Source organism: Cotesia typhae, unplaced genomic scaffold (genome assembly GCF_013202065.1).
Source record: "Cotesia typhae breed Kobodo isofemale line unplaced genomic scaffold, CoteBio_Ctyphae contig_44, whole genome shotgun sequence".
Taxonomy (NCBI): Eukaryota; Metazoa; Arthropoda; class Insecta; order Hymenoptera; family Braconidae; genus Cotesia; species Cotesia typhae.
The window spans coordinates 6,158,676-6,186,377 of record NW_027423753.1 but is presented as its reverse complement, the minus strand read 5'-3'; the positions used below and the strand labels follow the sequence as shown (position 1 = coordinate 6,186,377).

The window sequence follows — 27,702 nt, the reverse complement described above, 5'->3', positions numbered from 1 at the left end:
TAAAACTTTCGCCCGTATACCGACTTTACAGGCAACCATTTTTTTATTATTATTGTTATTATCATTATCATTATTATAATTATTATTTAAAATACTATATATACTTATATTGACAGTGTAAGTGCAGTTTGTCTCCATATTCTTGATATCAAACTGCGTTTTCTGTAAAAATTTCAATTTTGTAAATAAAATCTAATAAAAAAAAGAATTGTTTTATTTTCAAATCTTACTTATGTAATTTTCGATAGCGAAATAGGAGAAATTAAGTTAGGAGTGATGTTAGAATTCCGCGAGTGTTTGAGACACCAGAAAACGTAGCTGGCAGCATCCTCGTCAATCGGCCAAACTAATGGTGCGTCAATTTCTTCGAAGCATTGGCCGGTGAACGCGTAGTCCCAAATGATGCCGCTCACATCTTCCAGAGTGACCCTCTGTGCCTGCTGTAAATATTGTGAGGTCGGTTATGAAACTAGTAGAAAGGCGTTAAAAAGTAAAAGGATTGGAATTGCGAGATGAAAAAAAAATGAAGCGTAGAAAGGTTAGATTTAAAAAAAAAAAACTTGTTTTTTATCGAGAAGAAATGAAGAAGTTCAAATTACTCAGAAACTATTGACCTTAGCGAAAAATTTTCGCCTACGTTTTGTCAAAAATTTTATGCTCTACAAAAAATTACTGAAATGTTTTTTTGATATTCTTGGTATTTAACAAGTTAATGAGCATTAATCATCACGGAAAAGTTGTAATAGGAGCATAAACAATTTAGAATTGATATTTTCAATTTATCTTTGAAACTATCAAGAATTTCGAAAAAATACACGAATACTCTTTTATAGGAAATACTAGTGTTTTGAACTACAATAAGACACGTATTATATTTCGGAGCCGATACACGGCATCCCTATGAGAGAAGCTGTTGTATGCCTTTAGTCGTCCTACTTACGTGCCATCTGGCTGACTTTGTTGTAGTTCTTTACCCCTCTTGCCCCGGTGATCACCCTAAGCGCGGGATTGACCGCGTCTACATACTTATGTAAACAAAAAAAATGTATTTTCATAAGCAAATAAGCTTCTTTAAAAAAAAAAAAAAAAAAGTAGTGAATTAGTCTTTCAAGTGTCAGATCCACGGTTCGATTCCCACACACGCCGATTTTTTTTATTCCTATGGAAATAGTTGTATAAAATTCTATACCATTATACCTAATTCTATATAATCATACATAATTATATAAGGCCATTTTTCATATTTAATTATATATAACTTTTTTTTACTAATCACTGTACAATGACCGTAATATGCTAGTTTTTAGTGACCAAATTGAAGGTGAAGTTTCGGTCAAACCAGTATAAACTAACTTACCCCTTACACAAGACGGTATTTCGTGCATCCGCAGTCGGTAAATTAACAGAGATTGAACCGATATGCCCTGTGTATTTTTTCGTGATTTGGCCATAAAATACATGTATTTGTGTAGCATTAGCAGAATGTTATAGGTGAAAGTTTAATAGTTAGCTTTCACAACTTCACCTATCGACCGCGGTGAAATTACTTAATGTTGACGCATTTGTAACGATAAATTCATGTTGCATTTAGCATTAATTAATGAAGTTTCTGTGGTGACATTGAAACCGCTAGAGAGCATTGCACCACCATTTTAATACATTTCTTACCTATGACCTCTATCTAAATAAATTAAATTATTGAATCGGCCTTACATTCTTCACTTCTAAATAATTTATCAAACAAATGAGAGCATTACGAAATTAAAAATTAATTATAATCAACATAAGTAATTTCAAGTACATAAAAATCGATAGGTCTTAAATAAATTGAAACACAACGTAGTTTTGTTTACGTTCTGTTATGAAACAGTGTTTTCGCTAAGTCGAAAAACATGAATAAAAAATTCTTTAATCCTCGAAATATTTTATCAAAAAAAAACTTGCCACTGAGTTGTCAAAAAATTTTGCTCTATTGCTACTATATAATCTACAAAGTACTGGGTTTGTTACCATGGCAAGTCGATACTTCATGCATTATGAAAAGTTTTGATCATAAAAATAATGATGATCAATCGAACCCGTACAATGTTTCAAAATACGGAACATTTTATAACGTATTTCTTATTATAACATTGGTTATCTATAGTTCAGTTACATTTCAATTGAATTTGTGGAAGACAGACTACGTTGATCAGACAATATTGACTGTAATTGGAAAATTAATTGTAGTATTTGGCAATATACTTGCGATTTCAGTCTGGTTAATCTACATATTGCGTCAAAAAAAGATTATCGAAATTTGGAATAAATTGTACAAATTGGTGAGCTATTCGAAGAAATGTCATTATTATGAATTTGTAGACAATCATTACACTTATATGATATTCTTTGGTAACTGTTTTGTCTGCATTAGTATCCATGCAATTGGATTGATCATTTACTCATCGTATGTTGAATTGTTATGGGTTGTTCCATGTACTTTAAGCAGTTGGATCCTCATCCAGTATGCAATATCATTGAATTATATTTATCAACTGTACAAAAACATTAATAACTCAATAATTAAATTTGGAAAAATCGATCCTGATATTCCGCTTACAATACTATTTAGTACAAAGATTGCGCTTCATGAACCAATTATTGTGGATGTTGCTAATATTAATTATGTAAATATGGAACTTTACACAATTTTTAACGAAATTTCAAATTTCTATGCAATTCCAACTTTGTTAGCTCTAATTTATTTTGTCATGTCGACTACATTCAATATATATTTTATGATTCTATCAATAATAACGACTCATGGAATCACTGTTATTTTGATACACATAGATACCTTTTTGAGGTTTTCAATTGTTGCTTTTGACTTCATTGCTTTAACTACAAACGTAACGAAATTAAAACGAGAAGTAAGGCTTAATCATGATGGTATTAATACACTAGTCACAAAAATTAAGGGATATAAAAAAAATTCCAAATTTTTTGGTGATTTTCAGCGAGCTGTAACTCCGAGGAAAATGATCGCACAGAAAAAAAAAAAAAAGCAAATTGTAGCTCCAAGTGTCTAGTTTTTAGATATGACCATGAAAATTTTTTGTCATCGTCAGATCTGGAGAAATCCTAAGAAAACTACTGAAAAAAAATTTTTCGAAATTTTTTTTCGTCTTAAAAAAGGTCTACGGGCTTCAAAAAAATTTTTTCGATTGTTTCGTTTAAAAACTCTGTTAGTAAATTTAATACCCTTCAATTTGACGTAATCAAAAAGCCTGTACGATAATTTGCCGCGGAGTTATCGTCAATCAAAGCAAAAAGGTTTTTTTTGACTTTGGAAATCAATAACTCTGGAAATAATGACCGTATAGGAAATCGAAGGAAGGTTTTGAAAACTACACAATATTCTCTATAAGAGAACGTAAACCGCTTTTGAAGAAAAAATTTTTTTTGAATTGAAAACTCGGACTGAAAAAAAGACAAAAATTCGCATAATTAAGGATATTTGGATAACTTGGTATAACTTTGGATAAAATGGATGAACGAAGGATATCGTTGGTAATTTTTAACTTCAAAGTGTCCCCTAAAATCTCTCAGAAATTCAAAGCGCTGCGATTTTTTGTTCATAGTGCCCAGAAGCTTCAAATTCTGTGTTTTCGCAAAAATCACCATTATGAGCAATTTTGTGATTTTTATTCATTTTTCCATTGAAAAAAATTTTTTTCAAAATTCTTTATTTTTCGATCAAAGAGATTGATTTTTCAAGAAATTTGAAAAAAAAAAAAAAAAAAATTTTCAATTTTTTCGAAAATTTTTTCGAAATTTTTGTTATCAAAAATTTTTTTAATTTTTTTTTATCGTCTTCAGAATGCTTCACTATTGTCAAAAAAAATTAACTCAATTTTTTCTGTCCGCTACAACTGCCTTAGTTTTAAATCTCATTTTAAAAATTCAATAAAAACAAATTGATATACCTCCCGCGGAGTTCGGCTTTTCCTCACACAAAACTTGAATTTTACGTTTTCTTTTTAGCCTAAATTCCTTACGTGAATTTTATGTAAGCTTTTCTTTGATAAGCACCTTTTGATATGCCTCGTCGACATTTAGCTGCCACAGATGTGGCTCGCATTGTTACCCTCCTTCAAGAGGGCTACAGTCAGGTGGAAGTAGCAGCTTCTATGGGAGTGAGCCAGTCCGTTATCAGTCGGGCCTATGCCCGATTTAACGCGACTCAAAGTTACGATCGTCGTCCGGGTCAAGGTAGACTACGAATCACTACCGAGCGTGATGATCGAGCTATCATTCGAGAAGCTCGTCGAAACCCTACTGCGCATGCCCACACGATCGCTCATTAATTTCGCAATCGTCGACAACGTCCTCCCCAACAACACATATCGGCATCGACGGTTCGAAATCGCTTTCGAGAGCAAGGACTACGCGCTAGACGCGCAAATCGCGTGCCTATGCTCACTCCACGACATCGCCGAGCCCGATTGGCCTATGCTCATGATCATCACCATTGGGGTCGTAGACAGTGGACCAGTGTATTATGGACTGACGAATCTCGATTTTGTCTTCATGGCAGCGATAGACGATCTCTCGTTTGGCGCCGTCGTAGAGAACGAGATCGGGATAGTTTTACGAGACCAGTTACAGCTTTCAATGGTGGATCAGTCATGGTGTGGGCAGGCGTGTCCTTCAATACCAGAACCCCGTTGGTCATCGTTCGTGGGACGTTGACTGCCGATAGGTACGTCGACGAAATTCTGGAGCCACACGTCCTGCCTATGCGCACACGCATGGGGGCAATACGGTTCATTTTGATGCAGGATAATGCTCGTCCTCACACTGCAGTTCGTACGCGAACTTTTCTCCGCGCCAACAACGTAACAACGCTTAATCATCCAGCGATGAGTCCTGATTTGAACCCAATTGAGCATGTTTGGGACATGCTTGGGCGTCGATTGCGGTGAGACTATCCGCAACTGCACAATCTTCATCAGTTGACTCAAGCGTTGTTACGTTGTTGGCAAGGAATTTCGCAACGTGATATTCGACGATGCATCAACATGCAAGAGCGTTTACGAGCTGTGATTCGGAACAGAGGTGGCAATACACGGTACTGAGCAGTTACTGCCGTGCGTACAGAGGTCATTTGGCAGCTGCAAACAGACAAACACGCAGACAAAGACACACACACACAGACACACACACACACACACACACACACACGCGCGCGCGCGTGTGTGAGAAGCGTAAATCCGACCGAGCAACCTCCACGTGGTACGCTTTGAGTAACGCTAATGCCGGCGGTAAAACAACAGTCGAAAAAAATTGAGAAAATTTCGAAAAAAATTGAAATTTTTTTTTTTTTCAAATTTCTTGAAAAATCAATCTCTTTGATCGAAAAAATAAAGAATTTTGAATAAAAAAATTTTTTTCAATGGAAAAATGAATAAAAATCACAAAATTGCTCATAATGATGATTTTTGCGAAAACACAGAATTTGAAGCTTCTGGGCACTATGAACAAAAAATCGCAGCGCTTTGAATTTCTTAGGGATTTTAGGGGACACTTTGAAGTTAAAAAATTACCAACGATATCCTTCGTTCATCCATTTTATCCAAAGTTATACCAAGTTATCCAAATATCCTTAATTATGCGAATTTTTGTCTTTTTTCAGTCCGAGTTTTCAATTCAAAAAAATTTTTCTTCAAAAGCGGTTTACGTTCTCTTATAGAGAATATTGTGTAGTTTTCAAAACCCTCCTTCGATTTCCTATACGGTCATTATTTCCAGAGTTATTGATTTCCAAAGTCAAAAAAACTTTTTTGCTTTGATTGACGATAACTCCGCGGCAAATTATCGTACAGGCTTTTGATTACGTCAAATTAAAGGGTATTATATTTACTAAAAGAGCTTTTAAACGAAACAATCGAATAAATTTTTTTGAAGCCCGTAGACCTTTTTTAAGACGAAAAAAATTTCGAAAAATTTTTTTCAGTAGTTTTCTTAGGATTTCTCCAGACCTGACGATGACAAAAAATTTTCATGGTCATATCTAAAAACTAGACACTTGGAGCTACAATTTGCTTTTTTTTTTTTTCTGTGCGATCATTTTCCTCGGAGTTACAGCTCGCTGAAAATCACCAAAAAATTTGGAATTTTTTTTATATCCCTTAATTTTTGTGACTAGTGTATTATATTAAGATCTAAATATTTTCATAAAAATTTTATTTCAGACCAATAATACAGCTCTCAATGTTTACATGCTTTTGGATAGATGCACACTCAATATAAAAATTCAAGATGCAGTAATTATACATATATTTTACATTGCAAAAAAAATAAACCTATTCCAAGGTTCTCCCATGTTATAACATAGTAATTGATAATCCATAGATTTTTTTTAATTTCTTCGCAACAAAAAGTATGTATTCTAGATTGAAAAAAAGTTTTACTTTTAAATAAATAAATGAGTAAAGAAAATAAAAAAAAAAATATTTCAAATTTTGTATTGAGTAAAAAAAAATACGATAATATCCAGAAAACTTAGGTTTTTAAATTTTGCAGTTACTGTGTTTGGAATGTTACAGTCGACCAGCATTAATAATAGTTGCAACATATACATATAATTTATCATTTATTTTGTTGCAGTTAATTGAATTTTCACGTGATCTTTTACACAGGAATAGTAACTTCTCTACTTATGGAATTATTGACATCGACAGTTCTCTTTTACGATCGGTAGTATTTAAAAAATTAAAAAATGTTTTTAATACATAGTTCGTGATGATAAACATTTTCTCTTTTTTAGATTTCGGGAACTATTGTCACCTACCTAATTATCCTGATTCAATTTCACTGTCGATAACAATGTCAAGAAAAAAAATCTGGAAAACAGTTGACCGGTAGGCCATCCCTGAGACTTCCCGCTTTTTACGAGCTTGAGACACTCGAAAATCTTCTAATTGGTTAATTTTTAAGCTTTTAGAAAAATTTATAAGTTATTTTTATTAAGTTTGTTCGTAAGCACATGCTGAAAAGGCTTATTTATTAGTAGATTTAATAAAAATCTAACTATTTCAGCCGTCTTCATGGCGCAACTTTTGAAAATTTTAGTCATTTTCTGACTCAGTTTGTCGAGCTGGTGCTAAAGTGTTAAATTTTAATTAGTCACTTAACACGCCCTTCTCAAATTTTGCAATTTGAGAAATTTTTAGTCCCATTACATCAACAAGACGATAATGTGAAGGTCCTGGAAGTGGTTTCGTAAAAATGTCAGCAGGCATTATTTCAGATGGAACATACCTCAATTTTATTTCGTGATTTCTTATCAATTGACGAACAAAATGGTATCTTGTAGCAATATGTTTAGTACGTAAGTGACAAGTCGCATTTTCTGCAATGTACTTTGCTCCACGGTTGTCAGTACCAAGATGCACCATCGACAAATCATTTAATTTCAATTCTAACATAAAATTTCGTAGATATAGTGCTTCACGATATGTTTCTGATAAAGCCACGTAACTCTGATTCTGTTGATGATATTGCAACCGACTGCTGTTTCACAGCATAAACACATATCCTATATATAAAATTCGATCATTTTCATCATTTGCATGGTCAGCGTCAGGAAATCCTTGGATTCCCAACTGATGTTTTTTATAAACTAGTTCATAATTTCCAGGAACTTGTTAATAGCGTAATACACGTTTTGCTGCTAACCAATTAACTTCTTGATACTTTTCGTTAAATTGTGACAGTCTGTTGACAGTAAATGTCATATCTGGACGAGTAACAATTGCTAAGTACATCAGTGATCCATTAATTGCCGAAATGGTTTTTCTTCATCTTTTTTTCGATGTTGATTTCCTTCCGATAGTTTAGCTTGAAAATCACTAGGAGTTTTTACTGGATTACATTCTTTCATGTAAAATCTTTTTAGAAGATCTTTTAATAATATTTTTGTTGACTTGAGGGGTTAGGGGTAGTCAGATACACGAAAAAATGAGAATTTTCAGTAGATTATTTTTGCTATTAAATCATATTATTTTACAAAAGTAATAATATGGCATTATTACACAATGTTTTGACTTGAAGTCATGAAAATTTGAAAAAAAAAAAAAAATTATAATTCCCAAAGTCATAGCTGTTTGTGTTAACCCAGTTCCAAAAAATAGGTCCTTGCGTTCACTATCATAAGTCCCTGGAGATTCATCTAAAATCAATCGGATAAAAAACTTAGCTTTATGAATAGATAATCTTGGGCCTGATCGAAGCTTTTTTTTTTTTTTTAAATTAACAAAATGGCGGTCTCAGGAAATTTGTTCTAGATTTTCGGGAAAAAATCAACAGTTAAAGTGGTCATAAAAAATCGAAATTTTTGAAAAGGTATAAAAATCATGTTGACATGTCATTTATGCTTTAGTTATAAGCCCCAAAAACTATTTTTTCGGTAAATGTAAATCGGTAGAGACTACGGATTTTTCGGTAGAGGATACACTGTAAAAAATCCGGAATGAATTTCACTCCCATCACTCGGAGTTCCGGAGTGAAGTAATTAATCACTCCGCGTAGGGAGTGAATCCGGAGTTTTTATTTGCGGAGTGATTTCAGAGTGATTTCGGAGTGATTCCGGATTTCACTCCGAAAAACATCCGCGTTCGGAGTTTTTAAAATAAATAAAATAAAGATGAATTTTCGTCCTACAAAAAAAATCTCATAATTAATTTACTATAAAAGAATTATTATAAACCAATAAATAATAAAAACAACAGTAATTACAATAATAATAATAATAATAATAATAATATATAATGATGATTTATTTAGGAATAGCTACTTTACAATTCTATATACAATGTTATTTTTCTTTACACATACATTCACATTATATAAATTAAAATTTTTCCATTATAAATTCTTTGAGACATCTTTTAAACATTAATAATCTGTCTTTTTCTTTTAGACTGTCTGGTAGTTGATTATAATAATTAAAACCACCATAGGTTAAACAATTTTCAGCTGCTCGTATTCTTGTATGCAAAATATTAATTGATAATCCGCTCCTAGTGTTGTAGTTGTGTTTATCGCAGCCTCTTAATATGCTATCAAATATGTATTTAGGTTTTTCATTTATAATTATTTTATGAATCAACATACAACAATTATAAATCATTCACTGTTTAATTGTCATCCACCCTAAAGTTTCTAACATCTTTTGTATACTAACATATTTATTAACACATAAAATTAGCCTCATCGCTCTGTTTTGGACTTTTTGCATCTTATCAATTATATTTTGCTTATAATTTAACATTATACTACTGCAGTAATCAAAATATGGTGCGATTACCGATTTATATATAACACTCTTAGTATAACAGCTTATTGAATTGTTTAATCTATAGATAATGTTCAATTTTTTTGCTACTTTGTTAATAGTAGCGACTGAATTTTCTTTAAAATTTAATTTATTATCAATTATAACAAGTATTTAGTAGAAGATACTTCATTGATTTTTACATTATTCATTATAATTCTACATATATTCTCACAAGCTTTCTTTTTTTCATCATGTAGCAACATAAAAACAGTCTTCTTTACATTAATTTTTAATTGTTTAGATTTTAACCAGTATGTCAAATATTGCAAACCATCGTTTATTTATTTTTTTATCTCACTTAAGCTTCTACTGGCAAAATATATTTTAGTGTCGTCTGCAAATAATTTACATTTTAACCCTAATTTTTTCATTTCATATACTATATCATTAATATAAATAATGAACAATATTGGTCCTAATTTTGAGCCCTGAGGCACACCATATATATTGTTGACTACATTAGAGAAGACATTCATAAACTTAACTTGTTGTTTTCTCTCACTCAGGTATGATTTGAACCAATTCAATACCGTATCTCCTATTCCTATTTTTTTTAATATATTTAACAATGATTCTCTGCTTATAGTTTCAAAGGCTCGTACAAAGTCTATAAATACTACACCTACAAACATTCCTTTATGTAAGCTGTTTTTCCAATCAATTAGAGAACTTTGAATAGCTGTTTCGCATGAGTAGAATTTTCGAAACCCAGATTGTTCCCCCGCTAAGATATTATTTTTTTCAACAAACTTCTCTAATTGGACTTTTACAATTTCTTCCAAAATCTGTTCCATTATCGGCAGAGTATTTATTGGTCGGAAATCTTCTATGCTTATACTTTTTTCTACTTTTTTATTGGAGAAATAATCGATATCTTCCACATATTTGGTACTTTACCCATTTTAAGTGAGTTTCTAAACATATGCAACATAATATTCGGATTACAATCCCATACTAATCTTACTATATTGACATTAATATCGCTACTAGATCCTTTCATTGGATCTAAATTTTTAATTATTTTATCTACTTGATCCCACGAAATATCATCAAACTCATTCCATAGATTCAAATTGTTGTCATTACTGTCAACATTTAACGTATGCTTAGTACCAATATCTCGAACAATTTCATCTATACTATTGACAAAGTAATTATTAAATTCATTTGCTGTATTTTGTGGTTCGTTTATGACTTCATTGTTAACAATTATTTTATCAAAAAAACCAGAATTAATTTTCTTTTTACATCCAACTAATTTTTTTATTTCAGACCACATTTTCTTTGGATTATGTTTATTATTATCTATATTCTTATTAAAATAGTTTTTTTTATTCGTTCTTATTTCATTCACAATTTCATTTCTTAAGCTTTTATAAATATTAATATCACATAAATTTTTAGATTTTTTTGCAACAAAAAACGCTTTATCTCTTATCTTTAATTTTTTTACAATAGTTTCTGTAATACATGGTTTTTTTTCATAGTCTACGTTTCTAATTTTATGAGTTTTTGGAGCAATAATATCTAGTGATTCTATAATCTTACGATCAACATTTTCATACAGTTGTTCAAAATCACATTCATTCCTTATAACATTACAATCATTATTATAATTTAAATTTAATTTTAATAAGTTATCTCTGAGTAATAGTTTAAAATTATCACAATCAAAGTTCTTGTAATTTCTATTATATATTTGTCCTAATTTTTTATTTTTCTGTTGTATCTGATTGATTTTTAATTCAATAATATTGTGATCAGAGATTTTTGGCGTAGTTAAAACATTCGTATTGATTTCAAAGTTAGCAAAAACTAAATCTATGATAGTGTCAGAATTTAACGTTAATCTCGTGAGTGCGTCAATATATTGTTTCAGCCCTAAAAGAGCTAAGTCATTTACAATTTTAGATCCATAATAATAATTATTTTGTTTTATATCAATATTAAAGTCACCTAATATAATTAGCTTGCTAGTATCAATTAAATCTTCAACTAATCTAACAATGTTTTTAGAAAACTTACTAATACTACTATTCGGAGATCTGTATAATATAAATTACAAAAAGTTAACTTGACATTATTTTTAGTTTCAATTAAAAATCCATGCCACTATATTCTTTGATTAGAGTCAGCATGATTAAACAAAATGTTATAATCCAATTCTTTTCTGATGTATGTGATTGCACCTCCCGTACGGTTGTTTGTGGTATTTGTACGTATAATATTATAACCAGAGATATGAATCTCATGATCAAAAACGTCTTTAGAGATATGCGTCTCTGTTATACATACAATGTCAGGTTTCATAAGACACAACCAATTTTCTAGCACATCCTTATTTTTAATTAATCCGCATATATTAACACACACTAAATAAATATGTGATTCACCATTTAGCTATTTTGTTATATTAATGTTAGATTCAAATTTCTTCATTAATTTTTTATAACACTCACATTGTTTGTCATTTGCCTCGTGATCGTTTATCAAATCTGTTAAATTAAATTTGTTAGCAAATCTTATACAATTTATACATTTTGTTATTTCTTTATCATAATCTTTTACACTATGTTGTTCACCACATTTTCGACAAGTTATATTTTTTTTACAGTTTTTAGCTACATGATGAAATCCCCAGCATTGATAGCATTGCAGGAAATTTATATGATTATAAACGTAGTAGCTATCCCACCCAATTTTTATTTTATTATTTTTTACAATAGAGTCATGTATCAGAGGGCTTAACTCTAATATAGCAGAACCTTTTATTTGCGTCTTCATGTACCTTTTAACGATTTTAATATGATGTTTCTCTCCTATTTCAGATATATTGTTTTGTTTGATTATTGTGTCGATAAACGCAGATTCATTCATATTAATTAATTGTTTTTCTAATCCAACAATTTTGAGCTTTGGTGCTTTCTTATTTATGTTTGTTACTTTAAGTGAATCACTAAATTTATCATTTATCACTTTGCTAATACGTAGCCTGTCTTCTTCTTTGTCAACATCTATGATAACATTTCCATTTAAAGTATTTGAAATTTTACTTACGTTAATACCAAGTTCAGCAATATTAATATTGTTTTTTACCATATTCATAGTTTCTTTACCTTGTTGATTGTTGATTGGCTTTACAATAATTTTATTTCTATCTTTATTCATTTCAGTAGACCTAACCTCAGTAATGTTCAAATTAGTGTTGTTCTTCTTCGTAAAATTTTCCATGTTTTTAGAAATTTCAAATTTAAGAGCTAATATATCATCACGAATGATTTTCACTTCCTGGGAAATTTGTGTTTTGACAATGTCATGTAGACAGTGTTTTATATCTTGTAGTAGACCAGTAATATATTCTTTTAAAGACGTTTTTAAAGTAGATGTATGATTTAGAGTAAATGTATTATTTATAATCATGTCATCCAATCTATTTACTATAAGATCTAATTTTTTTTCAAACAAAATATTCAATTTTCCTTGACTTTCGTCACTTAAAACGATTTGTTTACTTGAGTCATTGTTATTGTTATTGTTATTGGTAACCAAATCTTCTAGATCATACACATCACCTGAGTACCTGCGTTGTTTAAATTTAGTAGACTTCAAATCAAATACATCGAAAGGTCCTTCACATTGTACTAGCTGATTTTGTTCATTATACATTTTATGGCAATTTGAATTTGAGCAACCTGGATGAAATTCCTTTAAGCATCTAGTACAGCATTCAACAATCCTTGAGATGATTTTCTCACATCGAGCACACACATAACTAGTTCTCATTGAGTGTGTCATACCGTTTGCATTCATCATAAAGTATATTACAATAAGTATGTAGTATAAATTATATATTACAAACGCTACTCGCCAGGTATCACAGTAGAAAGCAAGAAAGTATATATTATGCACTATGCAAACTCGAACTTAGATTTTATTCCGTATATAGAAATGTCGCCTAAAAACACAACCCTCAATTTCAGAATTTAATAGAACTAAAAACTCAATTTTTTAAACAAATGACCAATTGATACATTACTATTTATATAACAAAATGATCAACGAATTTTTCTGCTAATGAAAAATATAAAATACTATGAAAACATCACTGTGGTCATGTCACTACACAAAACAATAACAGACAGCACATTAGCACGTATGCTCATAATGATAATAATAATAATAATAATAATAATAATAATAATAATAATAATAATAATAATAATAATAATAATAATAATAATAATAATAATAATAATAATAATAATAATAATATCAGGTCTGTAGGCGAACGACGTAGCCCGTGCAGTGGGCCAACTACCCACTGCATGGAAATAACTGAGTTACCACAAGATACCAACTCAGAAGTGCTCCCCACAACCGGTCCTTTTCGGATGAGGACCATTCATCAGGTGGGAGGAGCACGCCGGACCCGATGAATGATGACGACCCTGGCGCCTTAAGGACTTACTTTAAGTGGACGGAGGAACTGAGAGTCGATCTCTTGGTGTGCTACCAACGTAGCGAGCCGGGGGTGAGCGGCTATATGGCCCGGATGCACACTCTTTGGAGTGATATGCATCCGGAGCTAGCGCATTTTACGCCCAAACACCTGCGTAATTATGCCGCTCATCTTCGGCGAAATAGAAGATCGCTTGTGCCGGACAGAAGGCAGTCTAATAGACTTTCCTTTCCGGCGCAACTACACCAAGAGCGACGCCGTTCCTCCTTGGACAACAACAATCCCTTTGTAGGACGGCAAGTAAGTATATCTAAAAAGATAACTTACTCCCAACAACAGCTTGACGCGGTAAACGAAGATCTCCGTGCAAACATCCTGGAGGATTCCACCCTGCTCACTGTGAGCCAGGTTGTGTATGGTGCAGCAGTTTCGGCTTTTCCGAGAGAGAGACAATGTCTCTCGATCGAGGCAAGGTTGAAACAGCGCATCTCACAACTTGGCTTGAAAATTGACATGTCCCGGAAACAGGTCTCCCGCATTCAGTGTGTGATTGAGTACGACACAACTCAAACACCATACACGCCCCGAATTCGGCGCATTGCTGCTGAACTTCGGTGGCGTCATCACACACTGAACAAGAGTACTCTTCATGTCATCAAGGAAGAGTGTCTTAATAAATTGCGGGCTCTAGTGGCTGCTAAAAAGTCATTAGAGAAAAGGCTGAAGCGGTTGGTCGACAACTCGTTGTTTCGATCCAGCCCTTCACGGTTTCTGACACCAAAGACCGATGTTACCGGGAATTATCCAACACCTGAGCGGGTGGAAGCTTTTGGACTGAGTTGTATGGAGATCAACTAAACGTGAACGCCAACACTCCAGCTCTGCACGACTTCAAAGTATTCTGTCGGGAACACCGTCGACAGAATGCTGATGAAGAGAGCCCTGCAGTCAGTGTGGATGAAGTTCGTTCAGCTCTAAATGGCAGCAAAAATTGGGCTGCCCCGGGACCAGACGGCATTAATGTCTTTTGGTGGAAGAAGTTTACTTCTACCCACCTCCATCTGGCCCGCATATTTACATCATACATTAGAGCTGACGATCCGATTCCGGACTGGCTTGTAGAAGGGCGAACCGTACTGATACCTAAAAAAGGTGACTTGTCTGACCCTAAGAATTTCAGGCCTATCACCTGCTTGAATGCGGTTTATAAAATTTTTACAAAAATTTTAAATAACCGTATCTTGCAGCAGATAGAGCCTGTATGGCAACAGATATATGAACAACGTGGCACTAAAAGAGGCCTGTCAGGTTGCAAGGAGAACCTGATAGTGGATCGATGCGTCTTACAAGATGCGATCTACTATCAACGCAACCTGTCAATGGCTTGATTGACTATCGCAAGGCATTTGACTCAACTCCACATGAGTTGATTTTATATCTACTCAAATGCCTGGGAGTCAATCCCGAAATAGTGGAATGTATTCGGCGTACAATGCAGCTCTGGCGAACGCGATTTCACATTGGAAGTGGAAACGCATTGCACGTAACCGGAGTTGTAGAGTACAAACGAGGGGTCTTCCAAGGCGATTCCTTGAGCCCTCTGCTGTTTTGCATTTCACTGCTGCCTATATCTGTTGTTCTCCGTAAAACTCATGGGTACTCTGTGGGGCCTCCGGGTGATCGAAACTATTCGATTACCCATCTGCTTTACATGGATGATCTGAAGTTGTATAGCGCTGATAAAGATCATCTACAAGCGGCCCTCAACATCGTAGCAGAGTACACACGAGATGTCGGAATGTCTTTTGGGTTGGACAAGTGTGCGGTCGTACATCTGGCGAGGGGTAAGTGCTCTGATACTGGTGATGATGTCGAATTAGTGGATGGGAGCGTCTTAAGCCAATTAGACGCCGGGGAGTTGTATAGATATCTAGGAATGGAAGAGCACCGCATGCATGCGGTCTCTGAAGTCCGAACAACTCTCCAGAGCGAGTATGTTAGGAGACTCCGGAAAATTTGGTCCTCCGAACTTTCCGGCAAAAACAAAGTCTCAGCTACTAACATGCTCGCTGTCCCAGTCTTACTATACTCTTTCGGTGTCCTGAAATGGACCCGAAAGGATTTACGAGATCTCGACATCAAAACCCGTAAGATCATTAATATGAATCGGAGCATGCACCCCAATTCATCAGTCGCCAGATTATACCTCTCCCGGTCCATCGGTGGGAGAGGTTTGCAGAGTTTGGAGCGGCTTCACGACCGTTTGGTCCTAGGTTTAACTCACGAAGTTGTCAATTTCACTGCAGACGAGGATGACTTTCTTATGCAAATTGTACATAAACATGAAAATGCGCATAAGGGGTCATTCTTGTATAAGGCAGCAATATATGCGGCAAGAACCCTTGGTCTTGGAGAAATAAACGCTCTTATGGAACTCCGAAAGGAGGAATTTAAGAGCGTCATCAGGAACGCCGAGGAAAAACTACTCCTTGGCGAACTGATGGACAAGTCCATGCACAGCGTGTTCTTTAAACACGTGCGTGATCATGGCTTGTCCATCCAGCTGACGTTTTCCTTCTTAAAGTCAGCGGGCCTGATGTCCGAGACTGAAGGGTTCATATTTGCCTGCCAAGATGGTGTCATTAACACTCTTGAGTACCGTAGCAAGGTGCTCCAGGTGCAGCTTCCGGACACGTCCTGTAGGAGGTGTAGACAACATCCGGAGACGCTTATGCACCTTTTGTCGGCATGTCCAGTGCTGGCGAGAGGTGCATATATCCAGCGTCACAATGCTGCCCTGAGAGTACTGTACTACTATCTTCGTCATTGCTACGGTATTGACGTGACACCAGTGCTGCCTTATTTGCCAGGAGATATTCCCCAGGTTGTTGAGAATGACAGTTGCAAAATTTATTGGAACATGCCATTTGCAACAACCCGGCGGATAGATCACAACAAACCTGATATTGTGCTCTTCGACAAGGCCACTCGTGACATTTATGTCATTGAGTTCTCGGCCCCGGCTGAATACAACATCTCAGCCAAAGAAGAGCACAAAAGACAAATATATCAGGATCTCCTGTTTGGAATTGGCAAACTTTACCCAGGTTACCGTGTCAAGCTTGTCGTCCTGATTGTTGGCGTCCTAGGAGGGATGAAACAGTCTTTTGTATCCTCACTTGCCAAAGTTCCAGCTTGCTCATCAAAAGCTGAGTTCTTGGCAGTTAGGATGCAGAAGGCTGTTTTACTTGGTTCTCTCCGTCTCTTAAGGGAAATGACTTTGGCCTGCTGTGATCACTAACCGCCTTGTTGTGCGGAGTGGTCCAGCAGTAACGGATGGAGCTCAGGCTGGGCCCTCGGAGAATCGGACTCCGGGGATAACCCCCCTGAGCATTTAATAACAAAATAATAATAATAATAATAATAATAATAATAATAATAATAATAATAATAATAATAACGCGTTCGCAGCTCTGGCGAACGCGTTTTCACATAGGAAGTGGAAATGCATTACACGTAACCGGAGCTGTTCAGTACAAGAGAGGCGTCTTTCAGGGAGATTCTCTGAGCCCTCTGTTGTTTTGCATCTCACTGCTGCCAATATCTGTTGCCCTCCGACAAACTCGTGGGTACTCTGCGGGGCCACCGAGTGATCGAGTATACTCGATCACTCACCAACTGTTTATGGATGATCTAAAGATATACAGTGCCAACAAAGATCATCTACAAACGGCCCTCAACATCGTAGCAGAGTACACACGAGATGTCGGAATGTCTTTTGGGTTGGACAAGTATGCGGTCGTACACCTGGCGAAGGGTAAGTGCTCTGATACGGGTGGAGATGTCGAATTAGTGGATGGGAGCGTCTTAAGAGAATTAGACGCCGGAGAGTTGTGCAGATATTTAGGGATTGAAGAGCGGCGAATGCATGCCGTCTCTGAAGCCCGAACAACTCTTCGCAACGAGTATGTTAGGAGACTCCGGAAGATCTGGTCACCAGAACTTTCTGGCAAGAACAAAGTCTCAGCTACTAACATGCTCGCTGTCCCGGTCCTACTTTACTCTTTTGGGGTCCTGAAATGGCCTCGAAATGAGTTGAAAGATCTCGACATCAAAACCCGTAAAGTCATCAATATGAATCAGAGCATGCACCCTAACTCATCAGTCGCCAGGATGTACCTCCCGGAACATCGGAGGGAGAGGATTGCAGAGCTTGGAGCGGCTTCACGATCGTTTGGTTCTGGGTTTAACATACGAGGTTGCCAATTTCACAGCAGACGAGGACGACTTCCTGATGCAATTTGTTCATAGTCATGAAAATGCGCGGAAGGGATCGTTCTTGTATAAGGCAGCAATCTACGCGGCAAATACCTTAGGTCTCGGAGAAATAAACGCTCTCATTGAACTCCCGAAAAAGGAGTTCAAGAGCGTCGTCAGGATAGCCGAGGAGAAAAAACTCCTCGGTGAACACATGGACAAGTCCATGCACAGCGTGTATTTCAAACACGTCCGTGACCATGGCTTGTCCACCCAGCTGACATTCTCCTTCTTGAAGTCAGCTGGCCTGATGTCCGAGACTGAAGGGTTCATATTTGCCTGCCAAGATGATGTCATTAACACTCTTGAGTACCGTAGCAAGGTGCTCCAGGTGCAGCTACCGGACACTTCCTGTAGGACGTGTAGACAACATCCGGAGACGCTTATGCACCTTTTGTCGGCATGTCCAGTGCTGGCGAGAGGTGCATATATCCAGCGTCACAATGCTGCCCTGAGAGTACTGTACTACTATCTTCGTCATTGCTACGGTATTGACGTGACACCAGTGCTGCCTTATCTGCCAGGAGATATTCCCCAGGTTGTTGAGAATGACAGTTGCAAAATTTATTGGAACATGCCATTTAGAACAACCCGACTTAATGAATCTATTTTCTTTACTAAACAAAAAGAGTTCAAGTTTTGAACTTCATAAGCATGAAAATTATCGTTATAAGCAATTGTAAATCACTGCTTACAAATGCAATAAGGATGATTTTCTAGTATAAATAATTTTATAATATTAAAGAAAATAGGGTAATCTTGATCATCGTAACCAGAAGTTATGAACGCATTAACTCGATATTTATGTGTGTATATATATATATATATATATATATATATATATATATATATATATATATATATATATATATATATATAAATTTATCAACTATATATACATTGAAGTCCATATTTATTTTTAGTTCTAATGCATGAAGTGAGTAATCCTCATAAACTTCTTTGTATGTCACGAATTGGCCTCTACTAGATTTTAACTCAACTTTGAAGTCATTATTACAATAATACCATTCATAATACATGAAGATATTTATTACATTAAATAATACATTTGATTATTTCAATGAAGACTCTTGAAAATCAATTTCACAATTTTTAATGGAGAAATAAATGAGAATTGGATTGGTACCGGAATTGATTTATATATTTTAGCGTTACGATCAAACACTTGGTCAAAACGTGTACCAATTGTTAATCTTTGTACTGGAAGAAAATTCGGAGATTTTAAATAATGTGATTGTCGTCTATAAGTTGTTTTAAATTTTCTAATCAATAATTTTTCTTGCGAGAAATAGTTTTTCAAATTCGTAAAGTTACCTTGAAAATCTTTTTCTACAATTTTCAGTACATTTTTTGATGTATTATCAACCATTACTTCTGTTTTTTCAATAATTTGATTTATTTTATTCTTTGGAATATTACTAGATTCAAGTGATTGGGCAAATATTTCTGTGTAAGAACTTGTCATTATATTTTGATCAGAAATTTTAACTTTTTTAAAGAGTGGAACCATATTATTGCTATCGTTTAACAATCCATTAGTTTGAATATTAGTCAATTTACGCTTCAGCAAATGATTTTTTAAATGGCTTTCTAAACCGGTAAAAGAGAAAAACGCTAGATGGCAATTAAGGATATTTCAATTTTTAATTTTATTGTTGAGACATTTGACAATTTTTAATTATAATTAATTTATAAAAAAAAATAAATAAAAAAGTTATAATAATAATCAAAATGAAATATGATTAAGAATAATAAATTAAATTTATATTAATTAAATATAAAAAGAGCTTATAAAAATATTTTCTTTACAAAAATTTATTTATTTCTAAATTCATTTATTTTGGGAGTGAATATGGAGTGAATTTTATTGTTAATAAAAATTAACTCCTTCTCGGAGTAAATATCACTCCCGCCGGGAGTGAATCAATTAAAAATCATTCACTCCCAAATCAATCCGCGTATACTCCGCAAATTTTTTACAGTGTACCTGTAAAATTGTGAAGCGTTCCACATTTTTCAAATTCGAAAATAATGCTGTGAAGCGAGAAAGAATAGGAGTTACGGATAATCATTACGTGAAGCGTTTCAACATTCACGTAACAGGATATTTTGGTGGGAAAGGTTTGAGAAAGGATTAGGGAGAGGAACTTTTTAATGCGAGTGTATAGAATATGCGAGAAAAAAATTCAAATTATTTTTAAGTAGAAGCAACCGATTAAAATCGGTAGAGGCTACGGAAAAAAAATTGATAACCTCTACTGATTTTAATCGGTTGCCTCTACCGAAAAATCGGTAACCTCTACCTATTTATTTTTTTCAGTGAACGCTTAAGAATATATTTTTTCCGTTTGTGTGTTTAATAACAATGACGTTACATTATAAATTTCAAGATCTGAAGCTTTAATCGTTTCAAAATCTTTACACTGGTACAACAACTCAAGTACTCGATAATGTCGGTCATAAAAACCTTCAAGTTGATTAACATAAATGAATATCTGATCATTATTATCGCCTTCAAAATTATCCTGACATAGTAAAATTGTGGTCCATCTTCAGCAGGCAAAACTAAAACAAATCCATCCTTCACGGTATTTCCCATATATTCAATGTGATTTTTTTGAAATGTAAAGCAAAATTAAAAAAAAAATTCCTTGAATTTTTTTATCACAAACCGACTGTATATTACTGTTTTACTTTTAAATTATCTGAAATTGCTCGAATGAGAAAATTATTATTCAAATTTGTAATTATTAAATTAAGTTACATAAATTTTAATGATAAATGAATGTTTCCTATGTCACATAGATATTTCTATCTTGTTAATAAAGAAAAAATACCCATGTTACCATTGGAAAAATTCCTAACTTAACATTGCAAAAATTCATATGTCAACACAGGAATTTTTCCTATGCAAAAATAGGAAAAATCCCCATGTTTTTTTCAGTTATTTTTTGGTCTTTAAAGAATCAAATGTCAGTTTTCAATGAAAATTGTTACAAATAACTAGTTTACTCGATAACAACTCAATTAATTTGTATGTAAAATAATCGTATGAAAAAATTTTGAAACATTGATACAAAATCAAATTTTGCTCAGTGGTTGTTTTTTAATTTTCTTCTCATTTATAAAACATAATATACTGTAAATCTAAGATAAAAATGACAAAATAAACATTTGTTGATATTACCCTAAGATAAAAACGAAAATATTATATGATGTACGCAACTATACATCAGTATTTGATTAAATAAAGGAATTTTTAAAACAAAACGATATAAAACTGTCGTATTTTCAAAAAAATAAATATTGCGAATAAAGGAAATTCAACTTTTTACTGCCAGAATTATTTGAATTACACTGACCATTAACTTCGCAATAAGGGTGGAAGACTTGAAAAGTTTCCTTGTTCGACGGTTAGTTGCCTCTCCTGGGTTCTTAAAAAATACACGGAGTGGGGCAAGGTAAGTTTGTAACCTTGAATTTTACTCTAACGTTCATTCACGACTCTGACGTCCTACTATTCAAGTTTTGTGAATCCGAGTTACATTGACTGGAAATTTCATTCACTAAACATGGATCAACTAGTACCTATGGTAAGACTTATAGTTTCTATTATACCCAAATCATTCATTCAATATTTTTTGTTGTAATTTTAAAACTCAAATTTGAATTTTGATGATATTAATTATAATAATTACTTCTTACAATTTCAGATTTTAATTAGTATTTTATTAATATTTATTACTGATATTAAACCCGTTTTATCCTATGATGTTGACGAACATGCATATGTATTATACCGAAAAAGCGAATTGGACGAAATTCCAAAAAACCTCTCGAAAAATAACGATACTTGGATAAATGCCGCTATTTCTCTTCATGATGCACTTCAAAATGACGATCACTACGAAATAATAGACATATTGATCGTTAAAAATTTATTCCACCGTACATCTATTGCTGATGCATATTACAACCAATTCCGAACGCAATTGAAGCTTGATGTTAGATCAAAATTATTCAGAAACTTTGGAAATCTAATGACAGCGCTTTCAACGCCAGAATTGGAGTTTTTAATTGAAGAAATTCACTATGCTATTTATCAATATTCAGAGATGAATAAAAATATTTTTCTAGATATTTTTTGTCGTCGGAACTACATGGAGATCGATAAAATAAAAAATGCATATCCTTTGTGTAAGTTACTTTAAATTTTACAGAATTTATATTTTTATCAAAAATCAATGATTTTTAATTATCTATTTTAATTATCCAGATTATGGAAAGGAATTGCCAGAAGATCTTCTAAATATACCGACAGGAGACTTTCAATCTATACTAATCGATTTTACGGTAGGAATACTGAGGACAGATGCGTTTTGGTCGTTTGGTTTTGGCAGTGGAAAACAATCTCCGTCAATTTATCCTCGTGATCCTTTATGTAAGTACAGAAATATTTTATAAAAAGATAAGTTTTCACCTTTATAGAAAGATAAGTTGTTTGGACGTAACAGAAAATTTTTAAATTAGATAGTTAATACTTTTAAATATAAATATTCAGACCTTAAAAATTATATTTAAAATAATGAAAAAAATTGTTCCATTCTTATGCATGTTCTATCAGCAAATTTTGATTTTTTTTTCTCTGCATGAATATACTATGAATTTTCTACACAAAGAGAAACAGAAAAAAAAATTTTTTTTTGGTAATTATAAATTTTTCAAAACCTGATTTTGATTTAACACGGAAAAAAGAAAAAGGTAAAAATTACATTATAAATCGTAATAAACATCGCTTCAAATTTAAAACTCGAAAAATTGCAATTCGAAATAACATTTTTAAAATTCCAACTTTGAATGTTAATTTTCACAGCTGTAAATGTAATATTGCACTACTCATGATGCGTAGCATCAAAGAGTGCTTTAAGATCGGAAAATTGATACATTTTACAATGTAATTCTTTCAAAATCTGTAAAAATTACAATCTGAAACTGTAATTTTTCAAGTTTTTTATGTGAAGCGCCACGTTACATTACATGATAGGATTTTTCCCTTTTTCTTTCTTCAGTAAATACTCTAAATTTCTAAAAGGTAGATTTGGTCTTTAAATTTTACCAGCAAAAATGAATAGCAAAGAAATGCCACTTAGAAATATTAACCCAAATAATTAAATAAAATAGTAAATTACAGACAATGTTCTTTTATTCTTACTTCCAACAAAAATATACTCTTGCTGGACACCACGATTAAGAACAGAAATTAAAAATTGATTTAAAATTATGTTTTTTTTTTTTTTATAAAATTATCCATTATTCACTTATTCTTCAATGAAAAAAGAAATAAAAAAAAACGAATTCTTTTACTGAATTCTAACTAATTCTATTAAAATTTAGTTACAAACTTTTTTAAATTTCTTCTATTAGAAATGATAAATTATTTTCTTAATTATAGCACTATGCACTGAAGGCGTATATGATTATTATACAAAACGATTACATGAATCTTTACAACAAAAAGATCACCAAAGTACCACTAGACTGATGGTGATAACTGTTAATGAACATACGCTTCACCATATTATTGAACGCTACAAAGAGCTTTACCATGTCTCACTTCGAACCCAAGTTCATGTAAGTTCTTCTACTTTACTTTATTTTTATTTAATAGCACTAAATTTTTTATGATTATTAATATTTAATAAGCTTTATTAGCAGTTAATAAACGATTTTTCAACATTAGATGATTCAATAAATATTTACTTTTAGTTAAAATAAATCATTCATTTAATCCGATATATTCACAGCTAAGGAATCTTTTATTAAACACAATTTATTAACTTTTCACAAACATTTGTTTACCCTTGAATGAAAAGTGAGTTTTAAAATTCTACTTTGATACTTTTTATAAACCCATAACTTTGAAAGATAAAACAATTCTATTGGATTGAGTAGACAAATAGTTTTCTTGAAAAAAAATAGTGAAAATTAAATAAATAACAAAATAATGTTTGCAATAAAGTACGAAATTTTTTTCTGCAGTGAGAATTATTAATGTATCAAGTCTGTATTGTGAGAAATTATAGCAGTATTTTTTTATAAATGGTCTTTAAATCGCATCGTAAAGAAAAAGATTTATTCAAATAAAATTTATTAACTGGTTAATAAATATCCTTTTCTTTAAAAAAAAAAAAAAAAAAAAAAAAAGATTAAAATTTTAAAAACATTTTGTTTTATTTAATAAATGCATCATTTTTATTTTAACTTTTGTTTATAGCACCACACAGAAGGATACTTTTGTAAATCTCTATTAATTCTCATTGATGTTGTCAGCCGCACAGATTATCTTTTTAAGTGATTTTTTTATTTAAAATAAAAAATTTTTAAATCATTATTTTTTTTTGTACATATCTTTGAAATTTAATTAAATAAATAAATAATATGAAATTAAAAACACGGAACATGAATTGTGTTTATAAATATCACTGTCTACTATACTAGAATATAATGACCCATGTGCACCTGTCACGTCAGGATCTATTCATTCTTGCCTAGGAAACTTCCGTCAAAGATTTGAAATCTTTTTTTTCAAAGAAAATGCTAGGTAGTTTACCTCAGGCAACCAAGGTCTCTTCCGGTCGTAAAACAATAATGATAAATTGAGTATTTTATCTTCATGTCATCTCTGATCTAGACTTACCTATCGCCAACCAAGATCTCAAATATTATTATTATTATCAATCATTTATTACAAGTATGAGTAATCAATAAAAAAAATACCTTGCTTTACACTGACAAAAATCAATGGACCAAAAAAAATTTTTTGTCATTTTTAAAAAATTGTACCATCGTAAAAATCTCATAAGCATAAACAACAAAGAAAAAATACACACCTTCAAGCATGAATTTCCTATCCTACGATCTTTTTCGCCCAAAAAAAAAAAAACTATTTTTGAAGCTAAGTCACCCAGATCATGTTTTCCCGATAAATTAGCAGGAATTCGAAAGAAAACAAAATCAAAGAAAGTGGCAAAGATTTCAGGTCATTCTGAAATTTGAGTGAACGAATGCAGAGATAAAAAGTGTAACTAAACGAACATTTATTTTCATATCTTTCTTTTGGAAGATTGCCTTACTCTAATCATTTCTCAAAGCACCACAGGATATGTGAGAGTAAAAAAGGTATCCACTTTTTTCTGCTGATGCATTGGAGCGGATTCTTTGAAAACTCTCGTTCTTAGAAGAGTAGATACTGAGGATTTGACATGTTTTTTTTTCTTTACGGCCATAAGTTTAACTAAACTTACTTCTCCAAGTTTAACTGCACTTATTCCGATAAAATGATTTTGTCACATTGAATGATAATTGAACTCTGAATAAATTGTATTTGACATATTATTAATAAGCAGTGTTTAAAAGAAAAATACTTTCGTAAATTTCTTTATTATCTTGATTCAAGCCGAAAAGTATTTGAGTATGTAATCAATAAATTTTTATTGATTAAATAATTTTTATGCTTGATTTAATACAATAATTAAATTTTTCAAAGTAATTTTTTTCGTTCAAGGTTTATTTTTTAAAATCACTTCAATTTTTTTATCAATTTATGAATATGAAATTGTGAATACTCTTACAACATTGCGAAACCAAAAGGACATTTTAGTTATTTTCAAAAATTTTGTTCAATCGTTTAGTAAATTGATTATGAGCCAAAAAAATTGATAAATTTTTTTAAAACCAAACAAGTAAATCTCTATTTTAAAATTAAAAAGATACCCTCTTTTAGTTACGAGAGTTAAAAAAATATTTTATTTACAGTCAAAGGTGGGTAGAAACTTTTCTTATTTTAAGCCTGAAAATGATTAGAAAAACATCGTTGAACATCATATGATTGAAAGTGTACCATCGTCTGATTTTGAGATCGAAAAAAAATTCTAAAAACGTAATTAAAAAAAATCTGCAATTATATTATTCTTTATAACTACGAATTTAGTCACAAACTTTGTCTTATTTTGAACATACTACGATCGTATTCATTTTGAGCTTTGTATTATCTTTCTACAATTGAAAAATTCATATATATATACTATGCGTGACATTAATTTATCCCTGTTCGTTTTGTTTTTGTATTATTAGAAATGTGAATTTATGGACATTTGAATAAATGGATATGGAAATTTCTAAAAATGGACATTTGATTTTTTAGAAATAACAATAAAAGTATTTAAGTAAAATTAGACATTAATATAAATGGACATTAATAAAAAAGGGAATAATTATAAATGTACAACTGCACTAATGGCCAACTGAAAAAAAAAAATCTCTATTTTTGAAAATATCTCCGAATGGAAATACAAGTATTTGGTAAAGAGTTCAAATGAACAAATGGATTAATGGGCATTTATGGAAATGGATAATAATATAAAAAGACATCAATAAAAATGGTTAAAAATACAAACGTAAAATTAAATAAATGGAACAGTCACTTAATCAACATATGATTTTATGAACAATTGAAAAAATGGATATTTAAATTTGAGGAAAAATGAATAAATGCCCATCAATAAAAATGAAATCTTTAAAAATAGACATTTGAATAAATGAACTTCGATAAAAAAATACACATTTCCAATAACACAAAAGCAACACGAACAGGGATAAATTAATGTCATGCATAGTATGAATGCAAGTTAGCCTAGAAATTATTATCGAAAAATTAAATAAATAGTATATGACAACTAATTCCTTATTTAATTGTATGGCACAGAAATTAGCAGATACTTGATAACTTGTTGATTTTTCTTGAAAAATAAACTACATGGAAAGACAAGGAACTTTTACTATTTTACTATCGTAATTTTTGTTTAATAAAATAGTAATGAAGATGGAATTTATTAAATAAATTTTTCTTGCTGTAATTAACTTGTTTAACAAATTTTGAAAATTATTATATGTTTCTCAATTTTAGGATTTTTGTTGTTTAGAATTAGGCGCGAAATTTTAAATTTCTAGTGTAAAAAATTAAGTCGGCAAGTTAGCACAACTTCCTCTAAAAAAAAAAATTATCTACACAACTGATGGTAAAGTAGATATTCATAATTCTCTCATAAACTTACCACCCTGATAGCCACCTTACCTATAACTTACTGTCAATCTACGTCCGCAATTTGAAGCAAACTTGACGGAAAGAGTTGGCAAAGCGAGCGATTACCTATTAGTTACCTATAACTTACTCTGCAAATAGACGTCAAAACTTGGTGTACAAGTATTTCCTTCAAATTGTAGTAAAGTTGAAAGGAAATTTAACTACAAGTTTGATTGTTAACTTGTATTCAAGTTGCGGCCGTAGATTTCTGTCAATTTGCTTACAACTGTTGTTGAGTGAAGAATTACCGCCAACTTGATGTATAACTTAACCGTAACTGCTGGGAGTCAACACTTACTGAGAAAGCGCTGGCTATCAGGGCAATTGTGAACTTTTTTTTTTTTTTGTTGCAAATCGCCCCTGATAGCCACCTTACCTATAACT

The 27,702-nt window shown here is 32.3% G+C and overlaps 1 protein-coding gene and 1 long non-coding RNA gene across 2 annotated transcripts; one reads left to right on the top strand and one right to left on the bottom strand.

Moving 5' to 3' along the window:
• Positions 1-37: 37 nt before the first annotated feature.
• LOC141528703 (uncharacterized) lies at positions 38-27,685 on the bottom strand. The gene is made up of 3 exons (XR_012479437.1): positions 27,407-27,685; positions 231-440; positions 38-162 (listed from the first exon to the last, which is right to left on the bottom strand). It is a non-coding gene; the product is annotated as an uncharacterized LOC141528703 (long non-coding RNA).
• Positions 20,129-24,571, top strand: LOC141528787 (annexin A4-like). Its single transcript, XM_074245015.1, has 5 exons — positions 20,129-21,769; positions 21,890-22,373; positions 22,453-22,617; positions 23,629-23,807; positions 24,451-24,571. Exons 1-5 carry the CDS (start codon positions 21,749-21,751, stop codon positions 24,529-24,531), a joined length of 930 nt encoding a protein of 309 aa, XP_074101116.1. The 5' UTR covers positions 20,129-21,748; the 3' UTR covers positions 24,532-24,571.
• Positions 27,686-27,702: the final 17 nt, after the last annotated feature.

What these genes read in the sequence shown, in the direction of transcription:
- LOC141528787 (XM_074245015.1), top strand. Translation starts at nt 21,749, where the DNA reads ATGGATCAACTAGTACCTATG. An exon ending in AAAAAATGCATATCCTTTGT is followed by an intron (nt 22,374 to 22,452) that starts GTAAGTTACTTT and finishes TTAATTATCCAG; the next exon opens with ATTATGGAAAGGAATTGCCA. An exon ending in CACTTCGAACCCAAGTTCAT is followed by an intron (nt 23,808 to 24,450) that starts GTAAGTTCTTCT and finishes TTTTGTTTATAG; the next exon opens with CACCACACAGAAGGATACTT.